This window comes from Ambystoma mexicanum, chromosome 12 (genome assembly GCF_040938575.1).
Source record: "Ambystoma mexicanum isolate Mex_15411 chromosome 12, UKY_AmexF1_1, whole genome shotgun sequence".
In the NCBI taxonomy this organism is placed as follows: domain Eukaryota; kingdom Metazoa; phylum Chordata; class Amphibia; order Caudata; family Ambystomatidae; genus Ambystoma; species Ambystoma mexicanum.
This window is the reverse complement of record NC_090936.1, coordinates 32,986,815-33,007,086: the sequence shown is the minus strand read 5'-3', so window position 1 is coordinate 33,007,086 and position 20,272 is coordinate 32,986,815. Positions and strand designations below refer to the sequence as shown.

The 20,272-nt window shown below is 46.6% G+C and overlaps 1 protein-coding gene across 6 annotated transcripts in view; it reads right to left on the bottom strand.

Moving 5' to 3' along the window:
* MLC1 (modulator of VRAC current 1) overlaps positions 1–20,272 on the bottom strand; it is a 103,855-nt gene that overhangs the window by 74,043 nt on the left and 9,540 nt on the right. For all 6 annotated transcript variants that reach the window (XM_069627864.1, XM_069627865.1, XM_069627866.1 and 3 more), the window contains exon 3: positions 6,663–6,752. In XM_069627864.1, coding sequence (XP_069483965.1) covers positions 6,663–6,752 — 90 coding nt within the window. The remainder of the gene's footprint in view (positions 1–6,662; positions 6,753–20,272) is intronic.

Here is a 20,272-nt window from a genome sequence, read left to right as displayed (position 1 = left end):
GTATGAATGTGTGTGTCTTTGTGTTGGTCCATGGTCAGCTCTCCTTCTGAGGCGCTATAGAGCCCAGGGGACACGGATGCGGATAGTATTGTTTTTACTGGACATCTATCATAGATGTCCAGTCAAAATACCATGCTTTCCCTCTGGGCCCCCCAGCGCCTTGCATACACAAATAATCATGTTGATTGTGTTAGGCACTGTGGGGCCCAGGGGACAGGGGTGGTATCTTTTTACTGGACATCTATCATAGATCTATGCCTGCCCCCTTGCCCCCACCCAGCGCCAATTGCAAACTGCTTGACTTTTTACCAATTTTTTTAAGTATGCTCTAAAATGCATCATTTTAACCCATTACTTAAAAAGAATTTCCAGCGGGAAACCCCCCCCGAAAATCCCTTGATTGGTTTGGGCTCCCTCGCTATACTCGGTCGCTATGGCATATCTAGTAGAAATATTTATGCCCCTCCACTTAAAAAAATCACCAGCCGCCACTGGCCCTGGGACTGTGCTGGGAGCAGGATGGGGGAGCTCAGGGACTGTGGTGGGAGCAGGATGGGCGGGAGCCATGGGATAGGGGTGGGAGCAGGGTGGGGAGCGCCCAGGGTCTGTGGTGGGGTGAGGAGAGCTCAGGGACTGGGTAAGAGTGGGATAAGGGAGCCCAGCGACTGTGATGGGAGCAGGTGGGGGAGCCCGGGGACTATACTGGGAGTAGGGTGCTGTGACGGCGCACAATAGTTCATCGCCATTTGGCATTTTGGGGGGGGGGCCCGGTCTGCCCACATTTTGCTCCGGGGGGCCTAGGCCCAAAAGGTTTGAAGGCCACTGCCCCATGGGGATTCACAGGAGTTGGTCTTCTGCTATCGCTGCTTGTCCGCATCTCTATTGTCCGCTCCCTTCATCCTCTAATTCCCTGGCATGGGAGATACGGTGGTGGGGACCCACACAGCGCTAATCTAGTGCCATGGGCCAGCCCTTCCAGATGACCTATCTATCCAAATAGTGGCTGCCTGATGGTGAGAATGTGGGCTGCATTACTAGTTTTGTATAGTAGTGCTAATACCACCAAAGATAAATGACCATTACTGATGGTGTTAACTGCTGAAGCTCTTATTGATTATGAGCTTTTGCACATGCCCGCTCTGAGGTCCCATATGAATTAATTCAGGAATGGAGACGTTACCGCTGATGGTAACACGCCATTAGTGGTAATACAGCCAATTCTCCAAGGGCTATACCTCCATATGCCGGCTGGAGGGAATACCTCCTTATGGGTGTAATAACTCATAATCTGGTGGACTGAAAAAACAGGCGGTAATTCTGTTAGTGCGTATCTGTCTGTTAAGGCCCAATTCGCAATGATATGATATGATATGGCATTTGTAACGCGCCTATACACAAGTGTTTCAATGCTGTGATGTTTACCAGCTGTTAACTGTGAATTTATTTTCTCCCAGGGGCTTAGAAAATTGAAAAAAAGGTCCAATGGATGGTGCAAGTAGGGATGATTTTAAGACACCAGGATGCAGTGTCATTTTCCAACCGTCAATGACTAGTATTGAAATTGACTCGTGTTTGGATAACCCCACTTTGCATAGGTTGCAATTGTGCCTAGAGCTATGATGATATAAAGTTGAAACAGTGCAGACATAACATCTCTACGCGTTCATGGACTGATTATTCAAGGGTATTGTCAGGTTCAAAGAGAATCATGGTTTGTGTTCAGCTCCCCTTTATATGAAGGATCCGTTATGTGAAATATCAACTGCAGATCTGCAACACAGTGCGTCCATTTCTGAGGTGTGCACTGCAAGAGTGTTGGGCAACATCTAGTGTAACCTAACTCCACAAAGGAGTGCCATCCATTGGAATAAAGCCACCAAGACATATTGGCATAATCTAAACTTGATAGGAATTTCACTATTAATATAAACAACGAATAATTATTGTCACAGGTGGCACAAAACCCCCTAAAACATGAGGACAGATCAAAGGTTTTAATTCGTTATTTTGGGGGGCCTTAGGGGCATACCTCCCTTCCCTCTTGTCCCCCTATTCCATTACTCCCTAACCCAGGCATCCACAACCCCAGCTTAGTCCTACCTATGTTTTGGCTATTGATGACTTCCTAAAAAGATGCTCTCTACACACCCTCGGGAACTCTCTGGTTATCCCTACTGTATCCTGGTGTTAGTGTTCTAAAAGAGTTGGAAAGTGCTTTGCACTTACTCAATATACTTCATGCAAATGCACTCACATAGACGTCTCCCCCTCAACCCTCAACCCTCTTCTTACTCCTCCTGACAATCCTCTATCCCTCCGATGTGTCACTCCTTGTGTTTGCTTGCACCCTTTGATCTCACCACTCCTCTCATTCTACTTCACTACTCCCCTGCCTACCACCACTACTACTGTCCTCCAACCACTACTACCCTCCTCTAACCATTCCTACTTTCTTCCTATCACTCTTACCACTACTACCCTCCTCTTACCAATTCTACTCTCCTCCACCACTCCTATCCTTCTTTTAGCACTATTACTATCCTCCCACCACCATTACTCTCTTTCCATCACCACTACTCTCTTCCCACCATTACCATTCTCCTCCTCCCACTACTGCACTCCTCCTTCCAAGCTACGCAAACACACTCCTTCCACTTCGCACCAATTACTTCACATTCACTCCTTACATGAACTCCTTACTCAGTCACCACACAAACACGCACATTCCCCCTGTTGTACCTTTCCTTAGAACCATCAATACCTCTACTTCTCCACAATCTGCTTCCAAGCTCTGTTACTTCCTCCACCTTCATGGTCTCTTGGTCTACCTCCTTCTCCTCTTCTGACCTCACCCGAGTAACCCACACTTCCGGCTTCCTGTTGCTTCTTTTTATCTTCCTCCCACTCGTTAGATTCGGCCTCTGTCTCTAGCCACTCCTGTTCTCCCTTCTGGTCCGGGTCACATCGCATTTCCCAGTGGTTACCTGCACCGCTCGTGGTTATGCTACAGCAGCTTCCCTGCTGGCTCGCTCTCCTCATGGTGAAGGGTGAGCTGGCAAGTACAGGGTGGCCAGTCCTCTGGTTCTTCGAGTTGGTTGAACCCCTTTTAGACCATATTGTGTAGTGCTGGATGGTGTTCGGTTGCCAAATGGAAAAGACCTTTGGTTTATTTGCCATTGATGCTATGAAAAATGGAAAGAACCTGACAAGTGCTTGGAAACAGAGGTAAGGATTTTGAGACAGGTACATTGCAACACCGCATTCTAGAACAAGGGAAGGATTAGAAACGGTGTCTCCCTCGACTGCCACTGTTCCCTCGCAGGGGTAGAGCTGACTTTGGATCTCCCTCTGGTAGGTCCTTCCACCTCGTCTAAGAGGGGTTCCTATCCCCCCGCTTGACAAAGCCAGGTTAGTAGCCTTGTTGCAGTATACTAAAGCAATTTGTAGCTGCTGTATTAACCTGTTAAAACTGCATGCCTCTATCTTCACCGAGTGAATATCACAGCATGGCTTTCTATCAGAAAAGTTGCATTGTAATTGGTGATTTTTAACACAATTCAAATGAACTCCTTTAATTTCCTAGTCTTACCTTCCAGGATAAATAAACGGATACCATTTCTGTATCCAGTCCTTACTGAAAATAAAAAAATCTGATTTTGAGTTTAAGAAATTTGCTGTACTCTTATTTAAAAAAATGCAGACGTCGCAAAATCTTCGGATAGAAATCATGCTGTCCATGCCACGTACCAGGAGCCTCCGGCGACCTCACCACAACTGAACAGATTGGGCGTCTTTCAAAGATTCTTAAATTCTCCCAGAAAAAAAGGATATTTAAAAGGCTTACTCCCAACCCATTTGGAGTTAATCGCTGTCTGTCCAATGAGGCAAAAGATATACAAAAACCATTAACGGGTGAACAGAATTATGCTACTGCAATGTTACTCAAGGGGTTTGCTTCTCAACTTTGTAAACAGTTTTCCAGGAACAAAATGTTAAACATTTACTGTAGAGCACTGAATTGTGACTCACTTTTAAACTCAGGTTTTAAAAGTAAAGAACACTCCACTGGGCCTACTTCCTAAACTTGGACGGTCTAAGCATTGACCCTTTTGAGATCTGTATCTACCCACATCACCAAATAGTGCAATGACTCCTTGGTTATTTTTAGCTCCAAACGCGCCAGCCATTCTGCATCGCATCATGTAGCGGACAGAGCAACAATTTTAAGCGGTTCACCCAGCAGACCTGGAAATCAGTCTCTACTCTATTCAAACACAAGAAATTAGAAGGCATGCTTTTCTCAAGCTTTCTAACTTTGATTCCTTTGATATGATTTGTAGGATCTCGCTGCTGGTGCTCTCTGAGTTTTGGGGCTTAACTGGGGACTATAACATGGGAGAGGACAAGGCACAACAATCAGTTATGTCGACTCTCTTGACAGCCAATATACAATTACTGTCCAAACCACCCTTCCTTCCGCTGAATTTTCCCTCCCACATTCAATCTTCTGTTGCAAGAGAGCTTCTGTTGAGGGCCTTACACAGTACTCACAAACTGCATTCTGGGTAGGTTGGTTCCTGTGCAACTCCCAATAGAACACAAATGGGATAATATGAATATCGGTATTGTACGATTGCACCGAAAAAAAAGGTCCGACCGTACAATACGACCGAAAAGTGCTACCACCAAAGGTTCGGACACCAAAATTTCAAACCTTTGGTGGAAGCATTGCAGGTAAGTAAAACAACACCCCACTCACTATACTGTGTGGTATAATGAGCGGGGTGTTGCGGGGGACACTGGTAGGATAACGCTAGTTTGTCTTTCCATTTGTATGAACCTTTTTTCAACATTATTAAAAGTTGTGAGGGGGGTCCCTTCCCAAAGAATCACGCTGACTCTTAAAGAATAGTCCAAGGGTGTTTATTACAAAAACTGTTGTCAGAATGGCTTGTGCTCTCAGGTTCATTGGATTTCTGGGTCCTTTGGGGGTGGCCTGGGTCCCACCTCCCAATCCCAGACATCCCTAACGGATTGTTAGAAACTCAACGATCAGTAACACCTATCTGTCTTTCACTTCTCTAAACATCAGGTGTTTACCCTAAGACATTGGCTACCTGACTCCCTAGGGAACGGCTAGCTTTCCCTCTCCTATCCCCGCTTAGTAGTCTCAGGAAACGGGGAATGGTGCCTTTTTTCGACCAGCGTCACTCTAATTTCTTTCAAGCCCTCTCACTCTTGATCCTTCGCTATACTGGTCCCTTACACTGCTCTCCTCCCACCACGTCACTGTTCCTCCAAACTCTCACTCTGCCTTTCTACCTCCACCCTTCGATCTTACTTCCTTTCTCACTCCTATTCCTATTACCACTTGTATCCACAACTGTTCTATATCTCCGTTCCTCCTTCTCCGTCCTCCCTCTCACTCTACTCCACTGCCTCCTGTTGTGCCTCCAGCTCTACCTCTCCTACTCTCTTTACTCTGCTACTACCACCATCTCCTCTCTACTACCACTGTCCTCCTCAGGGGATATGGTGCCCTGCTCACCCCTCTATTACTGACTACCACTCTACCAGTTCTGTCCTTCTCTTACTACTCCCGCCACCTTCTATCTTTACTCCCAACTACTACTAACTCTGCCACTACCTCTGCTCCACTCCACTCCACTCCACTACTCCTACTCCTACTCTTACACTCCTACTCCCACTCTTCTCTCTCTCACACTAACACTCCACAGACCCCCCTTTCACCAATAGTTTCTGCACTGATTTCTGCTTTCGCCTACTCTGGTCTCGTAAACGTCCTTCTCCACTGCCTGTCCTCACCCAACTAACCCGCACCACACAAATCACATGCACCTTCTTAAATACACCACCCCTTCCCAGGATTGGATACTCACCCTGTCCAATCACATACCTGGCTCAAGGGGGGTGGCAAGGGGAGTGCTTAGGGAGGCTTCAAAAAAGGGCTTGTAAACCCTGCACCCTTTTCTGGAAGCATCTCTATCAAGGAAAGTGAAGTGTTTCGTAGGAACTGGAGTCCCTGTTTTTATATGGTCTTCTGATGGGTCTTTCAATCTTAATAAGGTCTCATTTTCTCAATGGTGTGTAGATTCCTGGAGACTTTGCCACACCCCTTTCTCACGTAGCCCGTGTTAGGCTGCTGGCTGTCTGCTGTGACAAAGTGCGGACTGCTGCTGTGTAGTGGCTTTCCACTGCTGCTTCCTGCTGCGGCTTTCCCCCGTCAGTGTTCGCCGTCATCCTCATCTTCATCCTCATAGGTAAGGTGGGGAGTGGCGGGGTCTGTACACACTTGCGCGAGCACCAGGGAATATTTGAGGCGGACTCCCTCTCTTCCCTGACACGGTCTGTAAGCAGTCCTTGTCACAAAGTCTTTCTTTACATGGACATGGCTAAGAGACAAACAAAATGGCATCCGTCCCTCCAACTCCTGTTACTTCGCCTGATCTACATGGTCACATCTCTTAACATGACATGGGCAAACTCCATTAAAGCGGGACCGAAGGCTCCGTCCCTCTATATCACAATGAAGTGTGAGGATGGAAAATATAATGTGGGGTGGAAAATAGTTCCAGCAAAGAAATCAAGAAATGAATTAACAGAAAGAGTGCCAGAAACACAAACATCAAAGGAGTGCTTACGGAACCTGCTGCACAGCGTAGATAGTCCATTTCAGATGGGAAGACATTTCCAAGGTAAAGCGAGAATCCAGATGTTAGAAGAAGGCCACTCTGTAATGCAAATGCATCTATTCAGTTATTGTTCATATCTTGAAAGTCTTCCTACGGCTGCCAAATTATACATACATTGTATATTCTTTCTTAGGCAGGGGGGCAATGCTAAACATGCAATGCTTACTGCACTTCTAAATAGCCTCCAGAAACACAGATCAAATTAGCAACTTTAGGCAGCTGGAAGCTCATAGCAAACCAGGACAGTTCCACATACTGTTAGGCAGAAACCTGTGCAGTTCCCTTGGGGAACACTGCAAAAGATTTAAGACTACAGGTATAGCAGTAAACCCACTTGGTAGCAGTCCGCACCACCCAGATTTACCTGGTAGCTGTGGCTGAGCAGTCAGACTTCCCTCAAGAAGAGTTAGGCAGTATGCAAAGTATACACAATATGTACTCAGACACAATAGCACAAGCAAACACTGACCAGAGCTTGGTTTCAAAAGTATATAGTTATTTATTTTCAAGAACACATAAGTTGAAATCACTCTAGCAAAATATAGTAAAAACACTTCAAACACAGTTATAATGAAAGCAGTTTCAACCCTTACTCCTATCTAGACAACTCTAAGTTAACACCACATAATTAAAACAGAGGTGAGCGCTTAACGTTAGATGACACTCTAGTAGGTTCAAGAAAGGGGTAAAAAGAAACAGCTATGGGTTAAACACACCACTCTAAGGTCCAGAACACTTGCAATAGGCTCAAAGAAGCACAAAGTCACAGGTGAGCAAAAGTCACTAGGCAGGGCCCACTCTTAGAGTAGCCGGAGCGAAAATGTGCCCAAGATCACACTTTTATTAGGGATTCAAAGTCTTGCAAAGAGTTAGAAAGAGTTTAGAGTGGTTTAAAAAGTTTAGCCAGGGTGTCCCAGGCACTCCCAGGGTCGAAAGCCGGGGGCTAAATCTACCCCGTACAGTCGGTAGCAAGGGAAGCCAGGCGGAACACGGTACCTTAAGCGGAAAGGATCCTCCAGCGGTGGCAGTTGTTCCAGGCAGTGGCAGCAAGGCTCGACGTCGGTCAGGGGAGAAGAAGTTCTCGCTGAAGAGCAGAAGAAGAAGGTCGTTGCACTGCCCGGGAAGAAACCAGCCGAGGAGTCCTCCGGTTAAAGGGTTGTACCGACTTTCGTGGTTGGGGTAAAAGTGGTGGGGTTCTGGTTGCCGGGGTGCTTGGCACTGGCAAGGCGGCCACGAGATACCTCGAGAAGCGAAAAGAAGGCGAAAACTGGTTGTCCCCACCAGTCAAGGGAAGGAGCCACTCCGTTAAGAGTTCTCCTCGGTCGCCGGGAAAAGTGGTGAGACGGTTCAGCAGGGCTCCACCGGGTGGTGTCGTCGAAGCAGGTCGGCTCAGCTCTTCCCTCGTCGGATTCTTGGTCCTGTGGCGACTTCTGAAGTTCCAGTCCCCAAAGCCCTGCTTTTATGCAGCAAACCCCCATTCACCCAGCCTAGCTGTCACTCAAACATGCTAAGTGGTGAGCCGGCCGGCTCACCACTTGGGCCAATCAGGACGGAGTGCGACTTGAGTTACCAAGGTAACTCAGTCCAGGGTGCCTAAATCCCCCTCCACCCCTCCTAAGTACCCCAGACAGAGTGGCACCACTTTGGAGGGCTTCTGTGGAGAAGCCCGCCAAAAGTGGAACAAAGGGCTCCACTTTGGGTCAGAGTTACAGAGGCGAACGCCAACGCCATTTTTGAATCAAGTTTTGGCAAAAAGTCCCAACCGGAGTTATAATAATAAATATATAAACCGGCGGTATGTTTAAGGCTACCGTAAATAAATAATTAAATGTGTTAGCCTAAAACAATGGGAAATCCCATAGGGAAATATTCGCGGTCGAATATAAAAAGTAGTTTCCACTGCCACCAGCCAAAACTCGATCAGGGGGTACGGAGACGTGCCCCCTCGACTAACAGACCCTGGGGCAATCGAATTGCCCCAGCCAGTACGTCCACAATATGATGGTTTGTACTGGTTCTGTTCAGGATTCAAGACTAGCAAAGTCTTTGGTGACTTTACATGCCCTGGGAGACAGTAGTCAGTCCCAGGGTATGGAGTCTATGTTGGGGAGTCCCTAGGACACCCCTGGGTCACGGCACAGAGGGTGCTGTGTAACCCACATCACAAAAATACATGAGGCCCTATGGAGTAAAAGACCCCATAGCCCATTCAACGCAAGGTTTAACCAAGAAAACACACTTCAACATGTCCAAGAGTGAGGGTAAAAGAGTCTCACTCTTGGCAGGAGAAAAAAAAGAAACCCCAGAAATCCAGCAAAGCTGCTGGGGGACTCACTAGGTAGGGAAATTCAGCCTAAACAGAGAATTCTCCCTAACACTCGCCCCCCCCCCAGACTAAGGGACAGGAGGATTTAATCCACTCCTGGATGAACCTCATACCTCTAGTCGATGATATACATCCTAGAGAGTCCATCAGCATTTTGATGGTGACACCCTGACCTGTGCTCAATGGTGAAATCAAACCCTTGCAGGCAGATTGACCATCTCAATAGTTTTGGATTTTCCCCTTTCATTTGCATTAACCATCTCAAGGGTTGGTGGTCAGTCTGAATAACAAAAGTAGAACCATACAAGTATGGCCTAAACTTCTTCAGTGCCCACACAATAGCAAAGCATTCTCTTTCGATAGTTGCCCACCTTGTCTCAGGATCCTTCAGTTTCCTACTGATGAAGCAAATGGGGTGCTCCCTACCCTTCTCATCCAGTTGGCTTAGAACTGCACCTATACCTACATTGGAAGCATCAGTTTGTACAATGAAAGGTTGGTGGTAGTCAGGAGCTCTCAATACTGGAGCTTGGCAAAGAGCTCTCTTCAGTTTTTCAAAGGCCTGATTGCACTCCTCATTCCATTTTACCTTTTTAGGGAATTTGGGAGAGGAGATTACATTCAGTGGAGAAGCTATGGTCCCATAGTTCTCAATGAAATTCCTGTAATATCCAGTGAGGCCTAGAAAAGCTCTCACTTGGGTTTGAGTAGTTGGTGTTGTCCAATTTTGCACAGCTTCAATCTTGCTGGGCAAAGGCCTTATTTCTCCACCTCCTACCTCATGTCCAAGGTAGACCACTTTACTTTGACCAATCTGGCACTTACTGGCTTTGATTGTCAAATGGGCCTGTTCCAGAGCCTGCAACACATGTCCTAGGTGGTTCACATGTTCTTCCCAGGAGTGGCTGAAGACTGCAATGTCATCCAAGTATGCCATGCAGAAATCTTCCATCCCAGCCAGAACTTGGTTCACCATCCTTTGGAATGTGGCAGGTGCATTTTTTAGTCCAAAAGGCATGACCTTAAACTGGTACAAGCCAACTGGGGTTGAAAATGCAGTTTTCTCCTTGGCATGGTCTGTCAGGGCTATTTGCCAATAGCCTGACGTCAGGTCAAATGTGCTGAGGTACTTGGCTGCACCAAGTTTATCCACCAACTCATCTGTCCTGGGCAAAGGGTGGGCATCAGTCTTGGTGACTGCATTTAGAGCTCTATAGTCCACACAGAATCTCAAGTCTTTGGATCCTGCCTTTGGTACTAACACAACTGGGCTAGACCATGGACTAGTAGAGGGCTCTATTACCCCGAGATCAAGCATCTTCTTGACCTCTCCTTTGATGTGGGTTCTGATATGTTCTGACATTCTGTACCCTCTGCTTTTGACTGGCAGACAGTAACCAGTGAGTATCTCATGCTGGCCCCAAGGGGTCAAGCCTGGTGACAGTGAGAACAGGGAGGCAAACTGATTTAACATAGATTTGCACTCCTCTCGTTGCTCAGGTGTCAGGTCTGAAGAGAGGTTGACTCCTTCAACTTTTTCATCTAAAGGCACACCTCTGAGGAGATCAGGGAGAGATTCACTCTCTTCTTCCTCTGCAGCTGAAGCTAGAAGCAAGGCTCCTACATCAGGTCTGGAGATGTATGCTTTTAGTCGGTTGGTGTGGAAGACTCTAGGAGCTTCCCTGGGTCTGCCCAGATCCACCAGATAGTTGACCTCTCCAAGTTTTCCCACAATCTTGAAGGGTCCCATCCATTTGTCTTGCAAGGCCCTCTGCCTTGTTGGGAGCATAACTAGAACTAGCTGGTCTTGAGTAAACTCAACCATGTTAGCCTTCTGGTCGTGCCAATGTTTGACCAGAGCTTGACCAGCTTTCAAGTTGTCACTTGCTTCTGCCATCATGTGTGACATTCTCCTCCGGAGACCTATCACATAGTCAGTCACTCTGACTGGCTTGAGGGGAGGAGCACCTTCCAATCCCTCCTTAATCAGGGCCAATGGACCTCTGACTGGATGGCCATAGAGAAGCTCAAAGGGAGAATAACCTACTCCCTCCTGAGGGACTTCTCTATAAGCAAAGAGAAGGCATGGCAGTAGAAGGTCCCATTTTTTCTTAAGGGGTTCTTCTAAAGCACCTATCATGCTCTTCATGGTTCTGTTAAACCTTTCAACCAACCCGTTTGTCTGAGGGTGGTATGCGGTTGAGAACTTGTAGGTAACTCCACAGGTTTTCCACATGGCTTTCATGTAGTGGGACATAAAGTTTGACCCCCTGTCAGAGATTACCTCCTTAGGAAACCCAACCCTGGTAAAAATACCAAGGAGGGCCTTAGCCACAGCCGGAGCTGTAACAGTCCTCATAGGAATTGCCTCAGGGTACCTAGTAGCATGGTCTACTACAACAAGGATAAACCTGTTGCCTGAGGAGGTTGGAGGATCAAGGGGACCAACAATGTCAATCCCTACCCTCTCAAATGGGACTCCCACAACTGGGAGAGGCACTAAAGGTGCCACATTCTTGGAACCAACCTTACCAGAAGTCTGGCAGGTATGGCAGCTCTTACAATATCTATCTACTTCAGCCCCCATCTTTGGCCAATAAAAGTAGAGTGAGAGCCTTTCCTTGGTCTTCTTGAAACTCAAGTGACCAGCCAAAGGTATCTCATGGGCTAGTTGTAAGAACTGTTGTCTGTTCTCTTGTGGGACTACAAGGCGTTTGTAGTCTCCAGGTTCAGACTCAGTGGGTTCACTGTAGAAGAGGCCATCTTCCCAGTGTAACCTATACTTCCCAGGCTCTTGCCCATCAGCTTGAGAAGCTGCCTGGTGGCGGAGACCTTCCAGAGTTGGACATTCTCTTTGCCCCTTACGAAAAGCTGCCCTGCTAGGCCCACCTTCTGCCAGTAAAGACTGCAGCTCAGGATGTTCCTCAGGGTCCAAATCTCCAATAAGGTTGGGGCCTCCTTCTAGCTCTTCCTCAGAGTCTAGCTCAACCACACAGGGTTGTACCTCCCTCTCAGCCTCAGCTGGAGGTGGAGTTACAGGTGTAACTTTGGACAACCTAGGGGAAGTCCTTGTTGGGAGCACTGGAGTGCTTGCTGCTGGCTTTTTCCTAGGAGTCTTGGGTTGCCCCTTTGCTCCTGATCTGGTAGTTACTGCAGTAAGTTGCTCCAGTGCGAGAGGAGTGATTTCTGTCATCATCTCCTGAGATAACCCTCTCAGGGTTTTCTCTCTTGCAGGTTTTGTGAGTTCCTGTAACCTTTTGCTAGGGGGTCTGGGGGTATGAGATACAACTCCAAGAGCTTTGAGGTCATTACCCAACAGAACCCTACCTGGCACTTCACATTGTACACTGACAGGTATTTTTACAGCCATATCATTACATTGGATGAGAACTGGTAACTGGGGACACATCTGCACAGGCCCACCAGCTAACTTGGTGAGGCATTTGGGTGCCTTAGCAACATCCTCTGCCTTGAAAAATGATTCATCCACCACAGTTATGCTGGCTCCAGTGTCCCTAATGGCAGGAGTCTCCTGACCATTCACCTGGACACTGTCCTTATAATACTCTTTAGTATTATCTGGGATAGAGTTATAGACATCTAAATTCTGTTGTTCCCACAACCCCAGAGAGACTAAAGAAACACTAGCTGAGACTCCAGTGGGTTCATCAGCTAGTAATAGAAAGTTTCCACTTGCCATATGTACTTCCTCTTCTGGAGCGAAGGCTAAGGAGGCAAGCTGGACCCCTGAAGGTTTACCCTTACATCTGGGATCTCCTTTCACATGGTCAGTAGCCTTACAAACAAAGCATGAGCCAAAGGCTCGCTGGAATGGAGGCTTGTTCTGACCTCCTTCTGGTCTGGGACCAGGAGGTACACTAGCCTGATTTGGTTTCCCTTGTGGCTTACCCTTATAGTTTTGTTTGGGGCCCTCTTTGGAATTTGTAGTATTAGAATTCTCTTTGGAGTCCTTTTTAGGCTGTTTTTCCCCATCCTTCTTCTGAGTTACCCCAGAATCCTTGTGAGTGGCCCTGTTGGCAACCCACAAGTCAGCAGCCTTAGCTAGTTTCCGGGAATCTAATTCCCTGGAATCAGCCAAGTGTTGTCTGAGCTCAGGAGAGCAGGCATCATAAATAGTCTCCAACATAAACAAATTCTTCATACCTTCATAAGTGTTCACCTTGTTACCCTTAATCCATCCCTCTAAGTTTTTCGAACATTCACTCACCCAGGTAGCCCAAGGGGTACCATCATGCTTTTTGAGGCTCCTAAACCTCTTAAGATACTGGGAAGGGGTCTTCCCAAACCTAGCTATCAAAGCTAGTTTCACACATTCATAGTCCTTCCTATCCTCCTCCCCCATCTCCATTACCACATCAGTTGCAACAGGGGGAAGCCTAGAGAACAACCAGGTGAGTAAGTCATTTCCTGTGATGTTCTGGAGCCCATGATTATATTCAAACAGAGACAACCAATCCAACACATCCAACTTAGGCTCATACATACCAATCAATTCTTTAGGCATCCGGGGTCTTTTAGGACTGGAACTTCTAGAGGAGCCAGAGAGAGAAACATTCTCAACAGATAATTTCTTCATTTCTAAGTCATACTTGAGCTCCATTTCCCTTAGCCTTAGTTCTTTGTCAGTTTGAGCATTAAGTTTCTTATACTCCAATTCTAGCTTCATTTTCTCCAGTTCAAAGTACTGAGGACTAAATGTGGGACCTGGTAAAGGTCCAGTAGGTACAGCAGGTAGAGCAGGCAGAGGCCTAGGGGGGACAGTTACAACAGCCTCACCCTCCTCTTCTGACTCTTCCTCAGAATCATCAACATTTTGCTCCATGTTAACTTCAATACTGTCATCTACAGTTGCTGGAGTGATAGGTTCCTCTGAACCATCACCCAGACTTTGGTTAGCTAACAATCTTTCAATCAGCTCCATTTTCTTGCCCTTAGTCAGGAGATCCTTATGTTTACAGAGCGCTCTTAAACAATCAGCAGTTTTGGCTGCAAGGGACTCTTGACTATAGCTTTCTATAACTGACATGTTAGAGGTTTACTTTTTCAGTGCTAAGCTTTGTGGTTAGTTGCACTAAGGTATCTAAAGCACAATAAAATGTATACTTAATACAAATCCCACCGCTGTACACCAGTGTTAGGCAGAAACCTGTGCAGTTCCCTTGGGGAACACTGCAAAAGATTTAAGACTACAGGTATAGCAGTAAACCCACTTGGTAGCAGTCCGCACCACCCAGATTTACCTGGTAGCTGTGGCTGAGCAGTCAGACTTCCCTCAAGAAGAGTTAGGCAGTATGCAAAGTATACACAATATGTACTCAGACACAATAGCACAAGCAAACACTGACCAGAGCTTGGTTTCAAAAGTATATAGTTATTTATTTTCAAGAACACATAAGTTGAAATCACTCTAGCAAAATATAGTAAAAACACTTCAAACACAGTTATAATGAAAGCAGTTTCAACCCTTACTCCTATCTAGACAACTCTAAGTTAACACCACATAATTAAAACAGAGGTGAGCGCTTAACGTTAGATGACACTCTAGTAGGTTCAAGAAAGGGGTAAAAAGAAACAGCTATGGGTTAAACACACCACTCTAAGGTCCAGAACACTTGCAATAGGCTCAAAGAAGCACAAAGTCACAGGTGAGCAAAAGTCACTAGGCAGGGCCCACTCTTAGAGTAGCCGGAGCGAAAATGTGCCCAAGATCACACTGTTATTAGGGATTCAAAGTCTTGCAAAGAGTTAGAAAGAGTTTAGAGTGGTTTAAAAAGTTTAGCCAGGGTGTCCCAGGCACTCCCAGGGTCGAAAGCCGGGGGCTAAATCTACCCCGTACAGTCGGTAGCAAGGGAAGCCAGGCGGAACACGGTACCTTAAGCGGAAAGGATCCTCCAGCGGTGGCAGTTGTTCCAGGCAGTGGCAGCAAGGCTCGACGTCGGTCAGGGGAGAAGAAGTTCTCGCTGAAGAGCAGAAGAAGAAGGTCGTTGCACTGCACGGGAAGAAACCAGCCGAGGAGTCCTCCGGTTAAAGGGTTGTACCGACTTTCGTGGTTGGGGTAAAAGTGGTGGGGTTCCGGTTGCCGGGGTGCTTGGCACTGGCAAGGCGGCCACGAGATACCTCGAGAAGCGAAAAGAAGGCGAAAACTGGTTGTCCCCACCAGTCAAGGGAAGGAGCCACTCCGTTAAGAGTTCTCCTCGGTCGTCGGGAAAAGTGGTGAGACGGTTCAGCAGGGCTCCACCGGGTGGTGTCGTCGAAGCAGGTCGGCTCAGCTCTTCCCTCGTCGGATTCTTGGTCCTGTGGCGACTTCTGAAGTTCCAGTCCCCAAAGCCCTGCTTTTATGCAGCAAACCCCCATTCACCCAGCCTAGCTGTCACTCAAACATGCTAAGTGGTGAGCCGGCCGGCTCACCACTTGGGCCAATCAGGACGGAGTGCGACTTGAGTTACCAAGGTAACTCAGTCCAGGGTGCCTAAATCCCCCTCCACCCCTCCTAAGTACCCCAGACAGAGTGGCACCACTTTGGAGGGCTTCTGTGGAGAAGCCCGCCAAAAGTGGAACAAAGGGCTCCACTTTGGGTCAGAGTTACAGAGGCGAACGCCAACGCCATTTTTGAATCAAGTTTTGGCAAAAAGTCCCAACCGGAGTTATAATAATAAATATATAAACCGGCGGTATGTTTAAGGCTACCGTAAATAAATAATTAAATGTGTTAGCCTAAAACAATGGGAAATCCCATAGGGAAATATTCGCGGTCGAATATAAAAAGTAGTTTCCACTGCCACCAGCCAAAACTCGATCAGGGGGGACGGAGACGTGCCCCCTCGACTAACAGACCCTGGGGCAATCGAATTGCCCCAGCCAGTACGTCCACAATATGATGGTTTGTACTGGTTCTGTTCAGGATTCAAGACTAGCAAAGTCTTTGGTGACTTTACATGCCCTGGGAGACAGTAGTCAGTCCCAGGGTATGGAGTCTATGTTGGGGAGTCCCTAGGACACCCCTGGGTCACGGCACAGAGGGTGCTGTGTAACCCACATCACAAAAATACATGAGGCCCTATGGAGTAAAAGACCCCATAGCCCATTCAACACAAGGTTTAACCAAGAAAACACACTTCAACATGTCCAAGAGTGAGGGTAAAAGAGTCTCACTCTTGGCAGGAGAAAAAAAAGAAACCCCAGAAATCCAGCAAAGCTGCTGGGGGACTCACTAGGTAGGGAAATTCAGCCTAAACAGAGAATTCTCCCTAACACATACTATTCACATTAGTCCCTGACTTGGCTGCTTCACAGAGCGTTTGAGTTGTAATCACAGCATCCTTTGTGTTTTGAGCCGACCTGACCTTAAGCAGGCTTCTAAAAAGGATGAAAGAACTGAAAGCATTTCTGTTCAACAGGGCATGGAAGGACAACTCGCATGCGACTGTCTCCTTTTGATCAACTCATGTTAAATGCAAGAGCAGAGCACAATTGTTCAAGGTCTGACATCATTTGGGAGTATGGTGAACTCAAATGAAGTAGCTGTTCATGTTCACTTCTGTTTCTTGGCCTTTTGGACAACACACATCATTGGGAATTAATGATCTTTTGTGGGTTTGTAACTCGCAGGAATGATATCTTTTTGTAAAGGAAATAATGTACACAGTAGGTTGTAAAAATAATTCTCTTTGTTGGTCAATACAGTGATGCTGGTGGTACTGGGCTTGGAGTACTGATTTTCTGCTTTCAATAATACTGTGTGATGGAAAAATAGGTTTATCCCAGCACTGCCATTTCACGAACTTGCTTATAACGTCCCCGCATGACTATAAAGAATCCCCTAAATGTCCCCTCAGTACCACGCTCGTCTGCCTAACAACAGTGACTGTCAGCGCTCTGCTGAAGCCAATTCTCAGTGGCAGAATAGGTCTGGTCTAATTTCTGGTGGAAAGACTACAACTATTTGTGGAGGTCCTAGGTGGGTGTAGGGGCCTCAATGCAGGCCACTCTAACCTCTAGTGCGGGTAGCCCTGATGATCCCATTGGGAGAGACAGAACCTTATTGAACCTTTGCTTGAATATGTTAAGGGGGTTACTGGACTCCAAGGGGCCTTACCCTGAGCCCTGCGGGGTAAGGATGCCTTCTGCATCCCATCAATTATCATCCAAGGGTCGGGTGGAGTGGAGTGCAGTGCAGTAGGATTCCATTTTGCAGTCCTACAATTGTTCCCATCCTACTCCACCCGCAGACATCTGCTTTCCCAGATTGGCCCCAACAGATCCGTATTGCAGCCTGTGAAATGGGTAAAACCTCTTCACCATCCTTTTTTATCTTTATATGGAGTGTGACGATTCACAAGATCTCGTCACTTCTCCTCAGAGGGGAACCCTTTTCTGTGAGGCTACAGAGGTGAGCCCACTACGCAACATTCGCCCCAGGGTTGGTAGTAAACAGGACCACACAGTGAGAGACTCCTGTCTTGGGGACAAGGACTCCCATTCTGTCAAGGAACACCTTAACTCCCTTTATGAAGAACCATTGAAACCATCAATGCTTTAGAAGAAATATCTTCCACAAACCAATGTTTGTTACTGTTATGTCATACCAACTCACCATCAGACAAACAAATATACTGAGAAGAAGAAGAGGCAGAAATAGAGATTACCCAGTGGCTGTCAGCCAACCATACTGGGACTAAGAAGATTGAGCGAGTGAGGAAGAGCGCTCATGAGAGAGACAAAGGACTGTGGTTATAGGCTGGGGAGGGTTCAGTACGTCACCTTAAAAACAGAGGAAGGACCAACGTATGCTGTTGGTGGAAACCAGGAGGTTCAAAGCTGGCGAGAGACCATGAGCCATGGGAAGTCCTCGGTCAAGAGGATGCCGGCGATCACGAGGCGGAAGCAGCACAGAGAGGGCAAAGAGCCAAAATGTGTATGCCCAAGAATGAGAATCGAGGCGGTGGCATGAGTCTGAATAGGTGGACCTGCTGGTCCTCAAACAACGCTGAGACCACAATCAAAAAGGCTGAATGGAGCTGCTCACTGGTGTTGAGAGAGGGAGAAGGCCCCCTAGATGCGCAGAAGACATAAGAGGCAGCCAGACCCCACAGGAAGAACCAGTGATGCCAATCCAGCAGAATCGAGAAAATAGGAGAGGTGGGAGCCCCAGGAGGGGAACACTCCAGGGAAAGCCTCAGGGACCTAATCATACTTGCCCCACTGGTTGTGAATACTTTAAAGAAAGTGAAGAATAAAAAGGGACTCCTCAAACCTGTCCCAGTGCTTGTGGAAGGGGACTCCTCATTCTTGTCCCAGTGGTTGTGACTACCATAAAGAAAGTGAAGAGTATAAGGGGACTCCTCATTCTTGTCCAAGTGGTTGTGAATACCATAAAGAAAGTGAAGAGTATAAGGGGACTCCTCATTCTTGTCCCAGTGGTTGTGACTACCATAAAGAAAGTGAAGAGTATAAGGGAACTCCTCATTCTTGTCCCAGTGGTTGTGACTACCATAAAGAAAGTGAAGAGTATAAGGGGACTCCTCATTCTTGTCCCAGTGGTTGTGCCTACCATAAAGAAAGTGAAGAGTATAAGGGGACTCCTCATTCTTGTCCCAGTGGTTGTGAATACCATAAAGAAAGTGAAGAGTATAAGGGGACTCCTCATTCTTGTCCCAGTGGTTGTGACTACCATAAAGAAAGTGAAGAGTATAAGGGGACTCCTCATTCTTGTCCCAGTGGTTGTGACTACCATAAAGAAAGTGAAGAGTATAAGGGGACTCCTCATTCTTGTCCCAGTGGTTGTGGCTACCATAAAGAAAGTGAAGAGTATAAGGGGACTCCTCATTCTTGTCCCAGTGGTTGTGGCTACCATAAAGAAAGTGAAGAGTATAAGGGGACTCCTCATTCTTGTCCCAGTGGTTGTGGCTACCATAAAGAAAGTGAAGAGTATAAGGGGACTCCTCATTCTTGTCCCAGTGGTTGTGACTACCATAAAGAAAGTGAAGAGTATAAGGGGACTCCTCATTCTTGTCCCAGTGGTTGTGACTACCATAATGAAAGTGAAGAGTATAAGGGGACTCCTCATTCTTGTCCCAGTGGTTGTGACTACCATAAAGAAAGTGAAGAGTATAAGGGGACTCCTCATTCTTGTCCCAGTGGTTGTGAATACCATAAAGAAAGTGAAGAGTATAAGGGGACTCCTCATTCTTGTCCCAGTGGTTGTGAATACCTTACAGAGAGTGAAGCAAATACAGGGAGTTATCAAACTCATCCCAGTGGCCGTGAATACCTAAAAGAAAGTGATGTGTACAAAGATACTCATCATATTCATCCCAGGGGTTGTGAATACTTTAAAGAGGGGGAACTACAGTTCATTAAGTCCACATAGTGGTTGTAGTATAATTCATAGACAGAAAGCAATCTAGGGACACTACAAGAATCCAAAAGGGATAAGGGTAAAAACCCTGTTGTGAGAGACCAAGTAACTCCAGTGAAAGCCTTAAGGTGAAAGCCGAAAAAGGTGGAAGAATCTCATAGAAGAATGAAAGTATTTGATTTCCATGGTTACAAAGAAGTAAAAATAGAAAATAGACTATTACGACTGGATGAATCCTGTCCAGGAGAAGGGAGTCATTCTCCTGGACCCCTCTCGTTTCCTTCGGTATTTAACTAGTGGTAGGGTTACAATATGAACGTTTTGACGGAGGGCGGATCATTACTTTTGACTGCCATACTGACAACAAGCTGCATAGTTATTTTATGATAGGTAGGGAAAACCTTTGTGATAGGGAAATATAGGCCCTTTTTCGTAATATTTTAAGTAAAGGAATAGTAAGAATGCCACCATTTGGTCCGCCTGCTTCTTCTGACCTATTACAGGAGCCAGTGGAGACATCAGTGGTAAATCAATTTGCCCCGGTACTGGTCCCTAATGGAACTCTTCCTTGATGCCATAGTCATCTTCAAGTAATCCTGAGAATAACCTAGATGACTGAACGTCAAGTGCTCATCAAGGGATCACCCCCCCAAACCTTCATTTCCCCATTTTGTTAACCCATCCCAACCTCGTCCTCACCTGTATTAACCCCTTATCCCCACTATATATACACTTTACGCTCCATGTAACTAAGTTGTCTTCTTGTAACAGCGCCTCGATGCCTGCGGCTGTTTGTGCGTTCTCTAAATTTAATAAATAAATAAATAAATAAATAGATAGTGGCTTTCTTCCTCT